The sequence below is a fragment of the Rissa tridactyla genome, chromosome 2, assembly GCF_028500815.1.
Source record: "Rissa tridactyla isolate bRisTri1 chromosome 2, bRisTri1.patW.cur.20221130, whole genome shotgun sequence".
Taxonomy (NCBI): Eukaryota; Metazoa; Chordata; class Aves; order Charadriiformes; family Laridae; genus Rissa; species Rissa tridactyla.
The window spans coordinates 38,302,212-38,324,911 of record NC_071467.1 but is presented as its reverse complement, the minus strand read 5'-3'; the positions used below and the strand labels follow the sequence as shown (position 1 = coordinate 38,324,911).

Sequence of the window (22,700 nt, the reverse complement as noted above, 5' to 3'; positions counted from 1 at the left end):
TAATCAAGATATTAAACAGCGTTGGGCCTAGTATGGATCCCTGGGGGAGGGTGACAGTTGCCAGTTTGAAAAGGAGCTATTTCCCACCACCCTTTCGGTGTGTCCTGTCAGCGAGTTCCCCACCCACCGCACAGACCACTTGTCTAGACCGTAACACATCAGTTTCTCTACGAGGAGGCTGAGGGGAACCACATCAAAAGTCTTGGAGAAATCTATGTAAACAATATCCACCACTCACCCCACATCGACTGAGCAGGTTACTTTGTCGTAGAAGGTGATCAGGTTTGTCAAGCACGATTTGCCCTTGGTGAATCCATGCTGGCTTTTCCCAATCACGTGCTTCATTTGACTTGTGATAGTCCCCATTAGGATTTGTTCAATAACTTTCCCAGGGACTGAAATAAGACTAATGGACCTACAGTTTATGCATCCTCCTTTAAGCCGTTCTTGTTGATGGGGGCGACATTAGCCTTCTTGCTGTCTTTTGGGATGTGTCCCAGTCTCTACGACTTCTCAAAGATTGCAGAGAGCAGCCTTGCAACGAGGTCAGCCAGCTCTCTGAACACCTTCAGGTGGATAACATCAGGGCCCATTGATTTGTGGGGGCCGAGCTCCTGCAATAGGTCGCATAACAGCTCTTCCTCCACTGGTGGTGGGTCTGTGCATCAACCTGGACTGTTGTTCCCAAGGCCTGGCGCCCAACAGTGCTGGTAAAGACAGAAGTGAAGAACGTGTTGAGAACCTCTGCCCTTTCAGCACTGTTGGTGACTAATTCATCTCTCCTCTTTAACAGCAGGCCAATATTTTCCTTCTGTTTCTGATTGTTGTTTACATACCTGAAGAACCCTTTCTTGTAGTTTTTGACATCTCTGGCCAATTTCAATTTGAGCTGAGCTGTTGCTTTTCTAACTGCATCTCTGCACACACTGATAATGCCCTTGTAGTTCTCGACGTGGAGTCATCTGCTTTTCCATCTCTGGTACACTTCTCTTGGTTTTGAGCAGACTCAGAAGCTCAACAATGACCTTATTTTAAGAAAAGCATAGTAGGGGAAAAAGGTAGTATTCTTGTATGTACAATGTTCAAATGTAGGATTGGGTATGTACTGAGCAATACTTGCGCAGATTTGAACATACAAATAATTAGAAACAGGAGTTATTTCATATCCCACAATTTTAAGTTAGGCCCTTGCCTTTTCTCTGTGTTTTGGCTTTTTTCTTGCTGCCACAAACCCTACACCATCACGTGGCAACAACTGGTGAGGTCTCACCCTTCTCACCGTGTGGAAAAGTATGTATTTGGCAGCCTGTGTATCTCGGGGAAATCCCCAGATTTAAAGTGAGACACTACAGCTTCTAAAGCTCACCACCCTGGAGGTGGAACAACACAAAACATGATTGCCCTACAGAACTACTAGGTGGTTTTTAGAATCATTGATAAATCCTTACTTATCTTCTTCCCTCTCCTGAATAAGCCCACAAGTCCTCTGCTGTGTTAGGAATCTCCCTTTATTCCTTTCTGTCCCACACGTACGGATCTTGGAGGAAGTCAAACAGGGTTTTCATTTCTATCAGTCTAATTCGTGTGAAATTGGATCATTTATCTGTTGCCTTTTACTGTCTCTAAGAGCAACAGTATAAACAGAGGACAACAACCTTACAAAAATGCCTGTGGTAAAAATGATCCAGTGTGTAAGTCCAAATGGCAGATGAAAAGCAAACAGGAAAGCTAGCCCAACATCAGAAGGGATCTCTTTAGGATTTGCAGAGTCTGCACAAATGCACGTGGGAAAGAAGAGAGGGGTTAGGATTAGGAGGTAGCGTCTGGGAAGTATCTACATTTATACAACAATGTGACAATCTGAAAGAAGATTACTTTTAAAGAAAATCTTATATACCCAGTTGACAAAATAGCCTATAAAATCAAGTTTTCTTATTCTGTAAGAAGTTGCTTGAACCATGCCTTAAAGCCTTATAAGAAATGACTGTGCATTTCATGCAGCCAGGCTCCACAGGCTATTGGCTAATAAGAACCATAGCACCTTCTAAACCTTCTAATTTCTGGCAACTTCCTTCCACCTGCTGTCTTTCTTTTAATTTTTTACTTACTGAATACAAGTTTCCAAACAGCACAGACCCAGTCCAGATCTACAGGATCACTTTAGAAGTGAAATTAGATTTGCCACCAGCAAGACAAGCCACTAGAAGTATTATTTGCAACAGTAAACAAAATTAGGTAGTAATTTAAAAAAAACAGAGGTGGATAAAATCCAAATACAAGTCTGTGCAGCTATCTCGTAATCACCAAATCAATGCCTTTCATCAACAGAACAAAGACTAATAATCTTTTCTGAAGCCTCTTAAAGTGTCTGCAAGTTACTGGAACGGAGGTCATCCTTACACTGAAGCCTAACGCTTTTGATGATATTAGTAAGTGTTCAGAATCACCCAGTGTACATCAATTTAAGTAATTCAAATCAGAATAACACATTTCAAATCAGTTGTGGCAACCGGGTTTCTGTAATGTCATCTTGGCCATCAAGTCTACTATGGATCCAAACACTACTACATTTCTTTATCTATCGTTAAGTAGTAAATACTCAAAAACCACAAATCAATAGAAGCCAACGTATACCAAAGCCTCAGTAGAATAAACTCCACATCAAGCAAAGCGACACGGTGTCTATTAACTTCTGCAGTCAATATATGTGTTTGAATTGACTCTTGGTAATACCAGAAGCACCTTCCACAACTCACTACCCATGCTGCCGAACATCCAAGGCTCGCTGTCACCCTGATCCCAGGGACAAAATTATTTGTGAGAGGTCTTGTTCTGGCAGGAAGCTGGGGTTTTGCAGGGATGTTAGAACAGATTTGCTATGGATATACCTTAAAAAAAACCAAACCAAAAACAAAACAAAAAACAAGCAAACAAAAACCCAAACCCAACAACCCCAACAATTCCAATCTAAAATAAAAAAAAAGAAATTAGACAGATATTAAGGCTGTACAATTAACAGCAGAAGAAAAAAGAAAACACTTTGGAAGCACTCTTCATACATTCAGTACTGGTTTTGCCTCAGATTATAAACACTGCATTAATAAAGATGAGTAAATTTCTAGTTTAGCATTAAGCGTTTAAACCTTTTAAATACAAATCTTCCAAGGATAATTTTCAAATCTTCACGATACGACATGCAATCAAAATTAACTCCATATATTTACACCTATCGTTTTAAAGAATGCTTTAATGCTAGCACACTTCGAATTAAAGCCTTTCAATAAGTACAGGAAGAAGTAACACGGAGTTTTGCAGATGGGCTTTATGACTTCTTTTTAGGCTCGAGTTATGATTACAGCCAATTTTTGAAACAAAGTACCACATGTAGCTGGTGGAAAAAGCAGAGAGGTAATTTAAGGAGTTGTCAACGTGTTCATCTTTGAGCATTGCCAAATTTTCAAAAGCCTAGTTCTTCCAAATTGTACTTGCGTATTACATGCATGCATTAAAATTTTGCTTTGACATACACTTTTGACCTATGTTTGAAACCACAGATTGCAAGATATCTTAAATGTCACGTATGACTTGGTCAGTGTTTTTCTACACCTTCTTCCCGGTGACAACTTTGAAAAAAGATTCAGATCTCAGATTTTGGTCTCAAATACGTAAAAACCTGTTTTAAAAATCTCTCAAATTCAAGGGTCCTATGTGTTTAATGAAATATTCAGAACAAGTATGAGGTAAAAAACAAAAGGTTTCTATAAATAGTTTTTCTTTCAAAAAAGTTTCTGTTAAACAGAAACATAACTAAATCAAAATGGATGACATCAGAGTTTACTTTTCCAAGATTCATACCAGTTTTTCAACTTCTGTAGTAGTACTCATGTGTGCAAGTATAATGCAATTTATATGTAGAATGCAGAAGCTAATATAATTACAACTCATTCATTTTGCAGTCAAATCAGTGTTAATTAAACAGGCTAATGTGTGAAAGGCTAGATAAAAGTTGCACCTTATAAAACCAAAGCAGATGTTTTAACTTATAGTTTTAATATAGCAATCAAAGAAAATTCCAAATACTGTACAGTGAAGTGTAGTATAGTACACTATATACTGTTATAATACACTATTGTTACATTACAGATAAAAAAAATCAAATATAATTAGTACAGCAATCACAAATAAAACAAACCAAACTGTGCTGGATAACAGCCAGTACTGTGAAGATGGTATAGTTTCTATGCTAATTTATTTTTAATTCAACATGTAAAGCACTTGCTGTTTAAAAAGATTTGTTTTCTAAATATATACACTATTTTAATTCTTATTTATACATTTTAAATAGCATTCCCTCCTAAAAGTGCACTCTCTCATTTCTTGGCAATAATCCTCGTTAAACGTAAAATAATTCTGAAAATACCACTCTTGTTTCAACCTTTTATTGCTCAACCGCAGGCATAAGGGCTCAGAGGGAATCCTGCATTCTAAAGATCTTAAGCAATTTCTTCAATTTAAGAAGCTAAACTGATATCCACAAGCAAAACAAAGAAACCACTTACCGCTGTGGCTTTTTTAACAGAAGGATCAACTTCATATTGTTATTATTTTACAAAAGCATGTAGATTCTGCTATTTGAAAATGGGAGCCAAACAAATGCAGAGATAACAGTGGCATCTTAAATCATTAATTTTTCATACATTTCAGATTGAGCATCGCTCTCCCAATCGTAAGCATACTATGAAGTTTATTATCTGGCATTTTCAGCGCATTGAAAAAGTAGCAAGCAACTCTGCTAACTTCGTGACAGTGACAATAGATTCTACTTTTTGAAAGATTCTAAATGAAGCATTTCCGTCTTGAAAGTGTGCCTGTTGTACAGGGTTGTTAGCGTCCAGCCTTGTGACACCGTGTCTCCGTGACACTGCTAGAGCATTCCGTCGGAGGCAATGCCTAGCTCACATTTTGCATCTATCAGAAGACTAGTAAACTATACGGGATTCCCAAACCCAACAATATACATTGCTGTTTTGTGACTAGAACAGTGAAGACATCCCAAATGTATTCATGTGATTTCATTTGAAAAGCTGCTATTTATTTTCCCCTCGCTAAAATGCAAACAATTCACAGAGAAACAGCACTATCAAAAAGTCAACCTTACTACGCACCCAGCCATTTGAAGCAGTAAAAATCTTGCATTCACCTGGAAAACTGATCTGTTTTCCTGAGGTTTCCCATATGCTCATCAGCAATCTAGTTCATTCTCCCCCCTCACCCCCCCTTTTTTTTTTTTTTTTTGTACTGGGCCTGTATTTTCATTAATCATCTTTCATTTAGGTTATACATACACACCCATAGTAAAGTTTAGGATTTTCAAGTAATTTAAGTCATCTTTGCCATGAGACACTGTGTAGAAGGTGGTCGGCCCCTAGCCAAGAAAGTAATCAAGGCAGGTACTCAAAAAGAATTGAGAGCCACAGCCTCTGTTCACAGGCAATTTGGTATCAAAAAATTGGGGTGGGTTTTTTTTTGTTTTTGTTTTTTTTTTTTGTTTTTTTTTTTTTGTTTTTTGAGAAAGGGACACTCTTCACGTTATTTGAGAAGTCCTATTGACACGGCTTCACATCCACAATGAGTCAACATCTTCCCTGCCCTTGTACCCCACCACCATTTTCCTGACTCTGACAGGGAAATTTAACAAGCACATGGGTGCTCCTAAGACAGGCACGCACTTTTGCCTCAACTTACATTTGTACCCACTGCTAGCAATCAAATGAAAAAAATCTGTTCGAACTTACACTTCAGTGTTCTTTATTTCACTTCTCCTGTACAGTTACACATCTCACGGGCACGTAGATGAAGTTTAGCTTCACTTGAGAGTATCAAAAGCCATCTTTCTCAAAAACATTGATATTTAAACGCATGAGAAAGCTACGTGAAATAAGAACACTGCAAAGAAATATGCAAAATCCTGCTTTACACCAGAGCAATTCACATCAGTGGATCTTGTGATTTTTACACCATTTTGCCATACCTTTTTGAGACCAGTTTGCTTTAGGAACTAGAGAGTTCTGATCTACGTGACTTGAGTGGACCCAAGATGACACTAAGGGTGACTCAAACAGAGCTATTATCTGTGTCTATTTCTATTTAGATAAGAAGGAAAATGTCAAACTACTGCTAAAATGGGAAGTGTGTCAAACTTAAACCAAGCCTTCCTCTTTACACAGTAAAAGGCACACAAACTTCTGTAGTCTTATCAGAAAGGCATGAAAGAAGGAAGCATCTTCCCTTGAAATAAGGATGACGTGCAACAAATATTTCAATTTCTTTCAAACTTAGGATTCTCTCATATATACTGCCCATATTTTTTTTCAGACAAGGAAGACTTATTTTTCTAAAGAAAAGGTTAAAAATGTCTAAGTGATAGTTACCTTGTCTAAAATGCAAGAGATCCAGGAGATTCCTCCCCCTCAGCCTCTCTTGACTTGATCTCCTTCCCAGGAACATGCCACTGCTATACTTTTCTCAACCTCACACTGTGACAAAGCACAAGCCTCTCCTCAACATTTTCTATATAGAAGTAGCCTTCAGACAGCCAGACTGATTCATGGGAGACTAAGTGTTTTCAGAAGTCGTGGCAGGCTTCCAGCTGCTGCATGTGCATCCTGTTTCTCATTGAATAAGCCCTGCCAGTTAATCAGTGCATCAGCAAGGTCAGTTCTGGTGAGCCAAATTACCTCATACATTCCAAGCTTCCAAATTGCCAACTTACAGGTTAGCAATTTGAGATCTTAAAATTTTTCATTTATCTGTGAAAAGGTGATTCTTATTTTTTAACCTATAAGTAGTGTACTAAATCATAAAATATTTATTCCCTCTACATAAAAAGTTAACCAACAGAGGCATTTTAATCTACTTTGACAAAACGGGGGCTATTCTTTAAGTTACTTGCTTCAGTTAATTTTTACATACAAAAATAAATCCTCCCTCATGGGACGTTTTACCATACTAATGCTTAGAACTGTTTAAGTGATTAGAAATGTAAAAAGTGAGGAGACTTTTCTGAATATAAACATATACAATACAAACAACATTTGCGAACTGCTAAAAACCCACATGTGCACAAACACAGACTTCAATATTTAAATGCTCTTAATTCCTTTGAAGCTGTATTAACATCTTTCATCCATTCAATGTTATTTTACCATTAGAGGAAGCAACAATAGTGCACTTAAGTAGGACTATGAAGATAGGAAGCAAAGTGCAGTATCAGATACACATTCCATCCTTAGGGAGCAAGCACAATGGCTGTGTCTTAAGAACTAGCACTGCAGGGCTGATGAACACGCTACTTAATTGGATACCAGCTATATTATCACTGACGCAGGGAAATCTGCATCACAAACTAAAGTGAAGCTAATAGAGGTGGGCATGTATTCCTTGTTTCCACGGAGTAAACAGTAAGCTTCCAAAAGCTCAATTATCACAGAACACTTTAGGATAATGTATGTTAGAGAGTCATTTCCTTCCAATAAATTGTTAATTTGCTCTGAAGAGGACAGCTGTTATTTAATTTTTGCCATTACTAACCAATGCTAGCAATCAAAGTCTTTTCAAAGAAACGGACTTGCCATTGAACATTTGTTGTTTCTTTCAATTGCCAACTTCTTCTCTCCTGTAGTTGTATTAAAAGTTGCACAACATCTGACCGGCTCAGTATTTGGGAGGAAATAAAAACATGCTATCACTTACTAACAGAGCACCAAAATGGTTGTGTTGGCTCAGACAGCCATGCATAACCACACCACATTCACTTTATCTTCATCATACACTAAGTAGCCTTTTTTCTAACTTGCTTAAACTGACAATATGCAGAAATTAGAGAGTTTACTAAAGTTACACTTATTCCAAGATTTCTGACAAGCGTATACAGCTGTATGAATAAAAAAGTTTTTAAATCGGAGGAAGTGCTAGTACAATGTAATTAAAACACTGTATATGCTGCATTATCAAATTTAGCAGAAATTTGGTTTCATTTGCTTTTTGAAATTTATGTATAATTCATGTTTATAGTGTATTTTTGAATGGAATTAAGTACCTGGGACACGATTAACTTTGTCATGTTTCTAGTTTTGCCTGTTCTAGCCTTTCCAGTAACCTTAAACTAGCATGGTAAGAACGTTGCATGGGCTTAAATTTTAAGACTTTTAAGGAATTCAAAATTACAAAGAGTTTTCAAGAACCCACATTTACAGCAGATATTCATCTCAGTGCATTTCCTAATAACTAATTTACAGGTAACAGAGCCAGCCTGGGCAGCAGTATGGTAATATTGAAAGCTATTGCCAATCACACGCTTATCATGCACCGAATAAGATGATATAATCTTTGACATACATACAAGATTTAATAACTAATCACTTTGTGTGGCCCAGCCAATAAACATTTGAACAGTAATTTCTTCTACCCTTATTAGATTTAACCTATCAAGAGTGATCCATTGGCTCAGTTGTATTAGTGATTCCTGCATCTTGACTATCCATCTCCTCAAGCTCCTCAACAGAATTTCCCTTTTGTGCTTTAGACCTTGCAGGGAATGTTGTTCCCACAGAATTCACCACATTACCATCAGTTGATTCGGTATTCAAGTGTTCAGTACCACCTGGTGCAGAGAACGATTCGGGCAAGCCAGTCTGAAAGCTCCCAGTTTTAGCAGTTGAACTCGCTGCCTCTACTTTTCTTGGAGATAGATCAACTGATGCTGACTGCTCTGTATTCTGATCCCGCAAATGTCTATCCATTGAAGCCTGAATAGAAGAGACCATTTCCTGCAACTTTTTTCTCTGTGCCTCAATCAAAGTGGGGTCAAGCTGCCTGCTGTCTCTCATTGTCACAACTCCCGGCGCAATTCGGATAAGCTCACTGTTACCAGAGGCAGCTGTGAATACAGAAGGCTCAATTTTAGCAGAAGGACTGAAGTCCGTTTCTGTGCTATGCTTTCTTAAAAGTGGTGTTTCCCTGGCTCTTTGATCATGCTGTTGACTACTGGATGCAGTTCCTAGGGAATGGCCCTTTCCTTGAAACGCAGTTATGTTATGTAGTTGTTCAGATTTCTTTTTCACTACTCCACCACTACCCAGCTTCAGCATTCCATGTGAAGGACTTGCTTCCCGGCTTCTTGAAGTAGCTTCTGCTCGCACTTGACTTAAGGCCTCTTTAACCAACTCTTCAACATCAGGACCAATAGGAAAGTGCCCAGCAGCATCCACACACAGCTCTAATCTGTCTTCTGCTGCATTGTACACAAAGTTTTTACCAGGCAGATGTGGAAAAGTACAGTGCTTGCCATCAGCCAAACCTAGGAAGATAGAAAAAGTTATTCAAAGTGCTAACATATTTTAAAGCATGCTCTGAATACACAGTAATTATTGTATTTAAAACTTATTGCATCAAGTATGTAAAAATGAACACACTGAAACTTACTATTGTGGGAGAGAAACAATTCAGACTTGTATGCCATATGATAGCAATCACAGCATACCCCTAAAATGCTGCTGCCTTCTATGGTGACTCTAATGAAGAGACAGAACTTACCAGATAAAATAACCACCTTGCTGGGAGTTGCAGTTCTAATACAATAGAAGTTAAAGAAATACTATATGCTTGCAGTAACACAAAATAAGCCAAACCCCATCACTATCACCACCCGCCCCAAAACCACACAAAAAACAAACCAACCAACCCCCAGAAAACTGCCAAAGAGCACATTTGAAATCACTGCCTATCTGGAGAAGTACTATTTAAGACCACTTCCACACTAGTTAAAACTGTAGTACGATTTCAGGGTGTACAACTGCTGCTGAGCCTGAGGAATTTCAAATTTGCTATTTGTCTTCTTCTCAGAGAGGAAGTGTTACTAGATAAACAAAAGTGTTTCAAGATTACTATGTTCAGTAGTCCTGGAGATCATAATCATTAGCCTTTACAAAACAAATATGTGGCGTAATATTTTTGATCTGCTGTTTGTTTCATTGTCCCCCTTACAATTTGACCGATCTGCTAAAACTGAGATTTCAGTAGACAAATTTAAGTTCTGAAGCTGCTCTGTGTCAAAAGTGGGCAACATTCGGTTTTCCAGTTTATTATCATAAAATACAAAATAACTCTTCCAGCTCTGTCCCATACAGGTTGTGGTGAAAGCAGTAAGGTACCACTTCAGTGGTTGATGGCTATCTCCGAGTTAAAAAGCTATCTGCAGATGAAAACTTGGCTGCAACAACTAGCTCTCTTCAGTTCTATCAGCTATGCAAGGAGAGCTACAATTAAAAAACAAAACAAAACACTTTTTAATAAGTGCCAGGAATAGGTAAATGAATGGGATTTTTCCTCATATTCTCTTACAATTCTTGAAGAAAACCACCAGAAATTATGCTGAAGGGAAGAAACACAACAAGCAAATCCTACTTCTGTGTTATCAAATAACTTGTCAAAACAAGTATTCTGGGCATCAATGAAAAAGGTCACTCATAATTTGGAACGTTATTAAACAGTTTTTAAACTGATGAACCAACTGACCACTCACTCATTCCCCACGCTTCTGATTCACACACTTTTACAGTTGCAGAGAATCTACAGATGAGATTTTATTTTGAGAACTTCAGACGCTTAGCTCCTTTCTTTACATAACCGTGGGAACCAACAACCAAACAGCCAAAACTCACAAAGTTTAACCCCAAACACCTATCCATCTACTTAGGCCGAAGAACATATTTTAACTACATAATTTACCAACTCAACCTTAATTTGCCAAAGAGGGAGCTGTAATAGCTTCTACAATAGACCAAAACCGCCTCTGAAATTGCAATCCTGAAATCTCAAAATAAGATCTTAAACAAGATCTACTAAATCAAATTTCAATTGATTAACAGTACCTACACTTGATAGGAAGCTTTGATCCAAATGTTCAGTATAATAGGTGCATTATTACACTAACTAAAATATTACAAACAGGTAAGGAGCTTCTTTGAATGAAAAAAATAGTTAGATTATTGCACTCTGTAATTGTTTAATGTGGAGATTTAGCAGTTCATAAAATATTAGAATCATAAAAATACGTTAATGCTGAAATAATAATTCTACCTACCAAGGTAACGCAAAATAACTGCACACAGTGAAATGCAATGATGTTCAAATTCAGAATTTGAACATCACCTCCCATAGCCCTAGTTCTTATATTGTCAGTTGGCAAAAATGACTTTGAAGTCAGGTGTTTTCTGTGAATTAACGACCAGCTGGGTTAAAATCCCTAGAATTCATTTCAGGTTCTCAACTCTGGCTAGTCATTAATCGGTCCAGAATTTCCCTTCCATCAGGCACTGTTTAGGCTAATTCACTTGCCACAAGAAATTCACCAGTCTCTATTGTACAAGCATAGTAAAAGAAAGAAAACTAAAAGGAAACAAATCTGCTATAAGACACTTGCATGCTAATTCTATTACTCAGGCTAATAATTCAGTGAGAGGTAGTGGGCATTGAGTATACCACGCATTTTAATTACTGCAAATAGAACAGAAATTACGTGGTAAAATACCTGTTTCCAGAAATAATCAAGATTAAGTTAAGGTTGATGAAACTGCCTAAGAAGAAATCAAACAGTAAGAAAGCAGCAAAGGAATCATTATTACAGATTAAACCACAAGAACTAAAATATGAATGCAAAGACTTCAATAAGAAAATAAATTTTAAATGGGAGAAAATAACTGAATAGTACTTTCTTCTCTAAAGAAATAGATGTCATTCTTTGCAGGTTGTATTTGTAAAGCCATCTAAAAAAAAAAAATCAAATAAACTCTAACTACTTGCTTGGTTATTCTGCACGTAGTCCAAGACGTAACATTTATCAATGCAAGAACGGGATGGATAAGCTTTGCCATTGAACAATAATCTTAGGAATACAAAAGACAAATTTTACCAACCATTTAAATTTAAAACATGCAGTACCCCTGTAAAAAATATCTACTAAGAAGCACATTAGAAAGACGAACTGCTTATCCAGTAAGTGTTCTAAAGTGTAACAGGAATAGGTTGCATGGTCTTCTCTTTGTTTGATCTTTGCGGGGGAGGGGGGGGGCGGAAATCAGTTCACTTACTGAAGTTGTTTGTACAATTCAGGAAGTTTAAATGGAGATGTATGGTTGTAGAGAAAGTTTCAGAAAAGAAGAGATTTAAGTTGAATGAACTAGTCTTAGATTCCCTAGTCTTAGGCTCTCTGAGGGAGCATAAGGAGTTTTAAAATATTATGAAAATGTTCCATGGTAATAAAATAAAAATATATTTATGGTTACAAGTGATTCAATACCAATTTTCAATTTTAATATTTGAAAACAGAGGAAGGAAGGGATAAAAGCAAAACCAAAATATACCTGTGGTTTTCTTCATTATGCTGTAGAACACTCCACCCTGCTGAAACAATTGGGGAAGCCCCTTTGCGTAAGACCAAACATCTTCTCCTGTAAATATCAAGCACAATCATTTGAATTAAACAGTTGTATTTTAACATTATAGACAATGGCTGAAAATGTAACTCTCTGAATTAAATGCTGAATCCCCACTCTCTTCTATGCAATTAAGAATTTGAATTTTTAATGTAAATTTACAGAGCAGGAGCCCAGGGCACTGAGAAACTTTCAGGAAAACATACCACTGTCTGCAGTCAATTATCCTACATGTTCTAGTACAAACGTTCCCAAATTTGATTTGATCCAAGCTGCAGCTCCTGGTCCTTTGCCAGGCCCTACACAAAAGTCTCCATCCCTCTCCTACCCATCCTTTCAACATAAAACTAGGAAATGACTAACACACTTCCAAAATTCAAGCGCATATCCTTGCACATTAAAACCTCGATTCCATATCCCTACACCTTCTCAAAAATCAGATCTCAATTTCACAGCTGCCATACAGCAGACTTTATGCTGAGATACAAACGTCCACCCAGGCAGTTGCGTTAGAAGCTGCGCCTGTACCTTGCTTTTCTTGAGAGCTACAAACAAAATACCAACTGTGAGGCGCCAGCAGTCCTGTGTAACTGGCATTTTTCAGAAGTGCCAAAAATGGCATTGAAATGTGACAACTTTAAATGCCACTGAGAAGGGGGAAAAAGCCTAGACTATGTAAGGAAAGGAATGTAAAGAACAGAAAAACTGTGTTACAATGACAGAAGATCAGTGGCCTAACAGCACCTGCTGAATCAGTTCAGATCTGCATTTTTACCTTTTACCCTTTCCTCATTTTACTAACCACTTACCTGCTTCAGAGAAACGACGTGTGATGCAGCCGTCAAAGTAGTGCAAACAAAAAGTACCGATGAATTACGTTCTCCTGATGCAGAAACAACTACTGCATATATACATATTCAGAAAAAAATTGCATTTCCCACTTTACATCAAACATTCAGAGAACACACAAAGATACTTTAAATAGAAACTGCACCCTTCTTTAGGCATCAAAATCTCAATAACCATGTCTCTCAATTTTCTATTAAAACTGGAGAATGTAAATCATCAACAAAAGTCAACTGGATGTGCTTACTACTTGGAACAGAGAGAGCTGCAGCACGTGAGGCTGTAAAATGCCACCCACCAGTATTTCCTTGGTTCTTGTTCAGAACAAAATAAAAGTAAAAAGTTATTTTTAATAGCTTCCCCATACTGAATATAGGACACATCTAAATCCCTCCTTGCATTTCTTTACTGCACATCCCACAAGGTGACTGTGGCTACTCTCCTATCCCACCCATATCAGGTGAGAAAGTGTTTCACCTTCATGACAGTGACATTATGTGCTACATTACGCTTTGAAACCCTTCAAGCCACTCTCTGACTTTTCTGTTTCCCTTCCCTGACAGGCACGGGACTCCGCACACTCCCCTGCTCATCTGTCCCCCCACTAGAAGGATTCTGTCTCTCACCTCTCCACTTCAGGTGTTATTCAAGTCCCCGTTCTCTATAAAAAGGTACGGCGCATCTTCATGATGTTTTGTCTTTAAAGACATTTTAAAGGCAGAAGATCTACATAATCTGATTCATTTTAAATGCATTTCCTTGAACCATATATGCTCGGTTGATTGCATTCATTTGCACATCAAACTCACAGATTTGGCCTTTACTTCCTAGCAAGAACATCCAAGTAAAACCAACTACTCGTCTTTCTTATTTTCCATGATCTACTGAAGAAAGAGGTCTCGTCTTTTGACTTTATCCTGATAATTCCTCTCTACTGACTTACTAATAAATTTGAACCTCCTCTCCAGCTCTCACTGACCCACTAAAATAAAAAAATTTAAAAGGAGCATTCTCTTCTCCTCCCCACTAATGGCACCGCTTTCCCTCTTCTTCAAACAGCTGTATGGAGGGAGGACAATTACTGCTAATAACACTCTCTCAAGTTTTTGGTATTTCAAAAGGTGTTCACTGCCACCCTGCATCCCTATTCTCATTTACATTTTGAAATACACATCCCTGTACACAATGGCTCCAGAGCATCACTGCTGCTGTCTCTTCATTTTCCCCTGAAGCAGCAGCAAGCTGAAGTCTTCCTGATGGTTTAAATACTGCCCACAGGAATCAAAGTAACCACTACACTGATAAGTAACAGAATACAGCCATCAGTCCGCCAAAGCCTGGGAAGACAGCAGCCACGCAGTGGCTGACTCCATACTAAGGACTCCTACACTGCTGCATCTAGCAACCCATTCTTATTTGAAGGGCTCCCTTCTTCCCTTCCACAAGGCAACCACCAGGCTTCTAGAAGTTGTTCAGTTTTACATGTTAGTGTCATTCTCCAAGGAAAGATTCCCTATTCACTCTGAGCGTGAATTTTCAAGCCTTGCACCAGATAAGCATCATTGTTTAGATAGCCTTTTATGCAACACTAACAAGGACTACATGCAGAAAAGTATGGAGAGCAGGGCTCAAAAAACAAAAGCATCAGCCACTGAAAGAAATACAAACTAACTATGCTGTTTTGATAAAGAGATCTCAGATTGGAACACCAAAAAAACCCACAATTACAACTGGACTTTCCCAGATCAGATGAAGTAGTGTGTGTGATTCAGCTAAACTATATTTGAGGTTTGCACATTTCTGTTGCTAGTTGGGTTTTACTGTTTGTTTTGGTTTTGTTTACCATGGGAGTAAGATGTTTATAGTCACAAGTTAATTTGGGTGATCATTTAGCTAGACTAAAAAACACCCTCAAGACACTACATGATGATGTTCCCTGCACTCCCTCAGACCAGACCTCAGCCCCACAACACTAAGGTGTGACAACAAATGAAGACTATCCTGCCCACAAGTATGCCTCATACACTGCTGAAAAAGAGCAGGTTCAGGCTAACCTACGCCAGTGGAAGCCCAAGACCATCACTTCATACAGCAGAGAGGACACACAGGAGTGTAAAACAAATCAAAAGCTCAGTTAATAAACATAGGTTACAGGAAACTACAGCTGGCTTAAAAACAAGCTGTTTAAATCCGAACAAATCCTGGTATCAATACCTCAAATTTAAACCTGGGTATTTTGATTTCTTGTGCACTGACAAATTAATCAGTGCAAACAAACCCGATCAAAATAGATTCATACTTGGCTTGCATGTATCCAGAATGCTTCTGCATGAATGTATATAAAATCAGTTTTAAGATACAATGTTTTAATTATGTTAATGTAAAATTAAAATTCCCTTAGTTATTTCCTTATAGAAATCTGTATCTTGAGCTAAACAAAAATAGGGGAGAAAACATATTATGCATGATTTTTTGTAAAGCTAAATAGTCCAGAAATTACAGCATGTAATTTCCCAAGGGTTATTTTTAAGTTATATACATAAAAAGTAAAGAACATGGTCTAAAATTTCAATAAGTTAACTAGCTGAGACTAGAGAAAGAATTCTAGTAACTGAAATATGAAAGAAGCATAAAGTCAGCCTACTGGAGACCCTGTATGAAAGAAAAGCTTTTAAACATGCAGAATGAATAGTTACAGATGTTTGAAGACACACTTTCACTATGGGCATTGTGGGGGGGCACGGGGAAAGGCAAAGCATGCCTGGCCCAGAGAGCTATTCCAATAGCATTCCCCCCCTACACGTTCTAATCTGACTGCATTAGATGACTGCTTGTAGCAGGACAAAGTTACAGCACGAGCGTGTAGGATAAGCCGATTCTTCGGAACTTTGCAGCATTGGTTCTTAGCCCTACAGAAGCATCACTGAGAAACACTGAAGCCTCTTGTCCCAGAAAGGCTGAATAAACCACCTTGAGGAACTGCCACCCCAGCACTTTTAAGAAAGTGCAAGGACTTAAAAAGTTTCTTAAGAGTTTGTTTCCCCATTGAAAAAAATCACAATTGTAAACAGTCAACTGTCCAGATTTTTTCTGCAAGTATCTTTGCAAGAAAATGAAGTCCTGATGAGTAAAGTGATTATATAAAAATAGCATCTTATTCAGTAGCTGCATAAGTTGTTATAACTGGCTGCTTTACCATTTGCTGACACTTTTACTTCTATTAGTAATGCAAAATGGATGCAGTCAGAGAAGGGTGAGGTAAATTCTATTCTCACCTGTGCTTTGAAAGCAGAATCTAACAGCAATGAAAGTCAAAGACAAAAACTGATTCTTGAATACAAGATCAGCTCACGACTTATAAATACTTCTAAAAAAGTGAGACACTTTAATACTGAAGTCACTGAGCTACTTTTAAAGCCTCTCAGAGTTTTTTGTAAGCCAATAACTACATTTTCAGGAATATTTCCTGCAAACAGGAAAGGACTCTGAAGCTTCATCTCAAAATTAAGACAGCTTTTAAACCTAAGCTTTTCCTGCACTTTGGAACTGTGGTGTAAATGTCAGTGTGACTAGTGGCTAGTGATTCAGCATGCTATCTTGCGAGAGACACAGGAGTAAACAATTAGGCTCAGAAAAGAATCAAAGTTCTGCTTGATGAACTTCTGACATACCATTCTGTGATTATGTAATGGTTTTGTTTCTAAAACATCACATGCTTTAGCCACACCAAATCCCTCCAGCAAAAGAGAAGTCGCCCACAAAAAAAAAAAACACAACCTATAAACATTACTATTCAACTGGTTCATAGAGCTAAATGTATGATAATTACTGTTCTGCTTCCTGCCAGTAAGCAGCAAGAACTGTGAAACCTGATGAAGAAAGTACACAAATGAAGGTCCAAGCCTCCCGAGTCCAAATAAGAAAATAAAAACCACAGGCACCTGAGAAAAGTCCTTTTGTCTTGAATTATTAACAGTTAGTCAGATTTATGTGGCTGACAATTTATAAGCATAGCTCTGCAACCCTATGTCCACCTTCGGGATTCAAATCTATGTTTAGCTTCTTTCAGTTTCTCCTCTGCTTACATTCTGAAATAATACTTTTCACAGCTCTTCAAGAAGACCACATCTTCACTTAAAATTAGCAGATTAGCTAAGGATACAATGTTGTGTTGATTTGCTTAAACCAACACAACTCCCTGTGGGGAGAAATGGCAGGACTCTACCCTACTACAAAGGTGACAATTTGGCCCTCAAACTTCCAATGAGCAAGACATTCAGTGTTCCCTTCTCACCTCTGCTCTAAATTTATTTTCTGAAACATAGGAAAAAAAGAGAGCATGTAGCTCACACATACACATCAGATGTGTGCCTAATGAGAGGCAGGAAAAACAACTAGAGAGACAGACAGAAGAAGAAACGCAACAACTTCTGAACTGCAATTTTTAAAAGAGAACTTTATAGCAAATTAAAAACAAGTATCTTGTATACATATTTCTAAAAGTCATGACACTCAACATATGACTGACAGCATATTTAATGCTCTAATAGAGGAATAAAGGAACTAACCTTCTCCGTGGTTACAGGAAAGTGAGGGAAAAAAAAGATATGTATGTAACCACGCTTTGTAAAATGTTATCTTCTACTTAAAAATACAATTTTAAAGTATAACTTGAAGTCAGCCTTACCCATTAATGTTGCTAGAAGACAGAGAGAATACATCTCCTTATCAACTTGCTCTTGCAATTCCTTTGACGAGATTTTACTAGTCACAGCAACATCTTCATGCTTCACAGGACGGGCAGAGTGTGCTGAAGCAGACTGCCTGCCTTCCTCCTTACCTTTCAGGATTTCTATCGCAATCCTGTCACCATGCTGCAAAGGAACGGGCTCATTTTCCATGCCTTCTTTGGGAGGCAGAAGCTCTTTAGGAGGAAAGCCATAGCGAATGCATTGCAAATACGGAGGAATGTTAAATTCTCTTGCTATGCTTTCCTGTAGTTCCAAGAAGGTGGTAGTGCACTTTAGGGTAAGCATTGACTGCCTCCCATCATTTGTCGTTATTCGAATTTTCTTTTCTTTTGTAGATGTTGGAGAATACGGGGTTTTTGTTGGTGTAGCAGGTGCAGATGATGGCCCCTCTCGAACAGCCCCGGGAGAAGCAGTCCTAGGTTGGCCTTTATGCTCTTGTTTCAATTTTTCACTTTTCCGTTTTTGCATTACAGAAGCCTGGTCTGCAATGTTCTGCTGAATAGTTCTTTCAGCTTTGCTCATATTCAGTTCCTCCTTGTGCAAAGTTTTTGTCTTCTGTCCAGTCAAAATAATTTTGGTTGGAAGTTGTGACTCTAACTCTTGTCCTTGCTGCACATCATCAGCTCTTTGGGCGTGAGCACCATCGATATTTACAGGGGTATAATCATCAGGGTTCTTTTTGGCAGTTTGATGCAATATTGTGTTGACAACTTTCTGAACAAGAATCTCACTACCAAATTCACCAGGGAAGTGCTTGGTAACAAGTTTCATGGCGACATCATACACATTGCTGTTCAGAGATGTGTCGCTTTCATACTGGAACCAGTACACTGTCTCTCTCACCACTCTTCCACCCCACTCCAGAGTAATAGGAAAAGCTTCAGGGAGATTATCGTATTCTTTACCTTCCCAGTAGTGCTTGAATCCACAGCCACATTTGCCACCTGTAGACCTGGTATTAGTTCTGTCTCCGTCCAAATACGAAACAGATCCATCTTCTCTGACACGACGCACCAGGTTACCATGACACCAGTTACAAGCAGTCAAACTACTCAGGTTATAGTCTGGTACCAGCACATCCTTTGCGGGGTTGTAAGAACACACCAAACTGTTCAGGGGAAAACTGTAATTTTTGTCAGGCCTTAGTTGGCCATGGGTACTTTTTGCCAGGTTGTAGAGTTTCCCCCCAGGAGCCAGCCACTCTGGAGGAACATGATGCTCAGAAAGGGCCCCGCAGATGAGGCACCTGTGAAGGCGGTTGTCCATCACTGCTTTTTTGGCAGCTGCGGTGACTTCTTCAGGCTGGACTCCTATTACACCAGTCCTTCTGTAGAAATACTGATGTACATCAGCTACAAGACTGGGGTGGATACCGTGTTTACTCATGAAAACCTCCTCCATCGCAGCAACGAGCCTCATCAAGTACTTATCTTGCAAACTTCTGTCTCCTCCAATGACACAACCACCGTCCTCCTCTAACTTGATGTACTTTTTGATGAGGTCTTGAGGAACTCCCCAGGCTTTAGGAAGTAGCTTCCTAGGCAGTTTAGGTAAAGCAGCACCTTTTATTCCAACTAGAGGAATATAATGGTTACGTCCTGAGCTACTCCACGCGATGCAGATTGGCTTGTTCAACATGCCATCTTTTCCCATGCATTTTTCTAGGGGTACCAGACCAGGGAGGAACGTCGCTGAATAATCTCCAGAGCTTCGCATTCCGCTTAATGAGTCTAACAGGATGATAGGCCGGTGAAGCACGTTGGCCAGACCAAAGATGTGAATATTCCTAAGGCCCATTGGCACACCTTCTGGAGGAACAAACAAAGGGTCACATTCATTGATAATGTCCTCCCACTCTGCTGCATCAATAAAGTCATGGAAAAGCGCCTTGTAGTGACTCAGATTCTCCTCAAAATGCTTCTTTAGATTCTCTCGCAGAGCATGCCAGAACAGTTCTCTGCCAACAAGCGCCCGTGAGACCGCGTGGACGAGGCAGTGGCCATCTCCATCCACATGGACAGGAATGAGGCACTCCTGACTGTTGTTGGCCTTCTTGATGTCTTCCAAGGTGTCGTGCAGGTAGATGAGGCTGCCGGAGCGGTCCTTCCCATAACCGATGGTTTCAACGTGCTCGGGCTCAATGAGGAAGGCGCGGTCACCCAAGAGGGAGCAGTCAAAGATGTCTCCCTGGTTCATCTCCGTGAGGAGCTTGGCTTTGCCAGTCTGCTTATCCATACCGTAGCGGGCCAGGATGGGGGCCAGGAGCTTGCAGTGGTAGTTGGAGAGGCCCATGACTTTGACGAGCTCGGTGTTCCTGCGGGGGGGGGCCGGCGCCGCTGACGCCCAGCAGCGCGTTCCGCAGCAGGTTGTGCAGCACCAGGTCGGGGTCGGTCACCTCCTCCACGGCCAGCAGCTGCCGCTGCTCGTGGCGCTGCCCGCAGTCCGTGCACTCGATGCTGCCGCCGCTCTGCGGCCCGTGGGCCGGGAAGAAGAGCCGCGCCTGGCATTTGGGGTCGGGGCAGGTGCCGGAGAAGATGCGCCGGTCCCGCTTCTTGGCGGCTGCCGGTGGCGGCGGCTGCGGCTGCTGCTGAGGCGACGGTGGCGGCGGCGGCGGCGGCTGTTGCTGCTGCTGCGGCTGAGACATCGCTCCGCTCTGCCCGGGCTTCACCCCCACCCGCGCTCCTCCGCCCTCACAGGCTCATCCCCTGCGCCCCGGCCGAACGCCGCCGCCTGACAGATACCGCCGCCGGCCGCCAACCGCCCATCCACCCGGCGCCCTCCCGCCGGGGCCGCTCCTCGCCCCCACCCCCGCCTGCTCGCCCCCCCGCCCCGCCCCGGCGAACGCGGAAGCCGCCGGCGCCGCCGCTTACAGCCTCTCCGCTGCCTCAGCCGTTGCCCGCAGCGCAACGGCCCCTCGCACTTCCCCGCTGAGGGCGCAGGCGCGGCGCCGCGGGGATAGTCGGGAGTCGTAGTCTTGTCCGCCGCCCCGGCCCTGCGTGGGGAAGGGAGCGGCAGCGGGCGGGGAGACTACAGGGACCGCGATGCCGGGCGGGAGAGGGGAGGGCGGGGGCGGGTCGAGCCGGGCCGGGCCGGGCCGGCCCCGCGGGGCTTGTGGGAAGTGTAGTCTTCTGCCGGGGGGGCCGGGAGGGACGCGCCGAGGGCGCTTTGCGAGCGCCTGTTGCGCTTCCTTTTCCAGGGCGCGGGGAAGGGGCCGGCTGCGGTGTTTAAGGGGACACCCCCACGTAGATATTTCTCTTCTGTCCCCGTCCCCACCCCCGGCGGCACGAACGCTGGAGCAAGGCCACCCGCCCCGTGTCACCTCTGGACAGGCAGCCGGGGACGGCGGCTGCTCACGTTGCCCGAAGCCGAGGGGGCTCGGTGCCGGGCCTTGTCCTCCCGGCTTGGGCTCCGTCTCCTCACGGCGCCGCCCGGCCGAGCTCCACCGGGTTGCCTGTTGGACGCTGAGAGAAAGGGGCAGGGAGGGCGGACAGGGCCCGGGCATGGCAGCCGGGCCCCAGCCTGAGCCTCACGGCTGCTGCCCAGGGAGGGCCTGAGTGCGCGGGGGTGAGCCCCGGGGGCTTCCTGGGCATGGAGGCTTTCAAAGAGCAGCACTGCCAGCAGTGCGTCCTCCCAGGCTGCAGTCCCCTTCTGATGTGGGCACACAGGCTCTGGCCCACAACGAGCCACCATAGCCATGGCCGACACGGGGCTGTGCCTGCTGTTTGAACTCCCCAGGCTTTCTGGAGCTCGATAGAGCCTCGGCAGGGTTTCGCTTCCCGAGCAGCTACCAGGCTGCTGCTCCGGGAGGTGAGCTATCTAAACAAACAGAGGTGTTCCCCAGCTGCCCACTGCTGATAGCGCCAGAACAAGACATGAGGAGACGCGAGAGCAGGTTCTTAACACAAGTGATCCCTCCTGCTGGCACTACATAAGGAGATAATGAGGGAATGGAGCTGGTGCTTACGTTATCTCCAGTGGCCGTCTGAAATGATACTTCACAAAAATGAAAGGGAATAATGTTCACAATTTCCAGCCTAATTATGGTGGGCTGGCAGCAGATCCATGCAGAGAGCTCAAGGAGGGTTACTGTCCGCACATGGGGTTTTTAAAGTTCTCTGAAAGCCATTCCAGACAGAGATTTGTCCTTTAATAAAGGAAAACAAAAGCTGAACTACTGAAGCATGAGGTAGCACCTCACTGGGTATTGCCAAGTACTAGAGCCACCCAGCCCAACAAATACAAGGGCAAAAACGACCCCTTCCTTCCTCCTCCGTCATCCCAGTTCACCAAACAAACAACTGGCATTTACATCCCAGGGCCTTACCTATTCTATAGTCACCCAAACAATTTAAAACTAGAATAAAAATCATTGAGAACGTATTGTGCTTGTACTTCTCAACACAAAGATCATGTTTCATTTTCATTAATCCATGAAAAGTGATTTATGCAGCTGACATTTAAATCATAAAGATTCGGATGATTAATACATACTGAAAAAATCTGTTTGTGTGCTTTATCACAGTCTTAAGGAAAAAAAATGGCTCCAGGCCTGGCCCTCTGACAGACTGAGCACTGCCAGCTTCCAGTGACAGCAGCGGAGCTGTGCATG

General features: G+C 41.4%; 1 protein-coding gene across 1 annotated transcript; it reads right to left on the bottom strand.

Moving 5' to 3' along the window:
• Positions 1-4,031: 4,031 nt before the first annotated feature.
• On the bottom strand, positions 4,032-20,882 carry VCPIP1 (valosin containing protein interacting protein 1). The gene is given in 4 exon segments (XM_054190981.1): positions 4,032-9,358; positions 12,423-12,509; positions 18,028-20,419; positions 20,421-20,882. Coding segments are annotated over 4 exon segments (3,666 nt in total). The 5' UTR covers positions 20,736-20,882; the 3' UTR covers positions 4,032-8,486.
• Between the last annotated feature and the right edge of the window lie 1,818 nt (positions 20,883-22,700).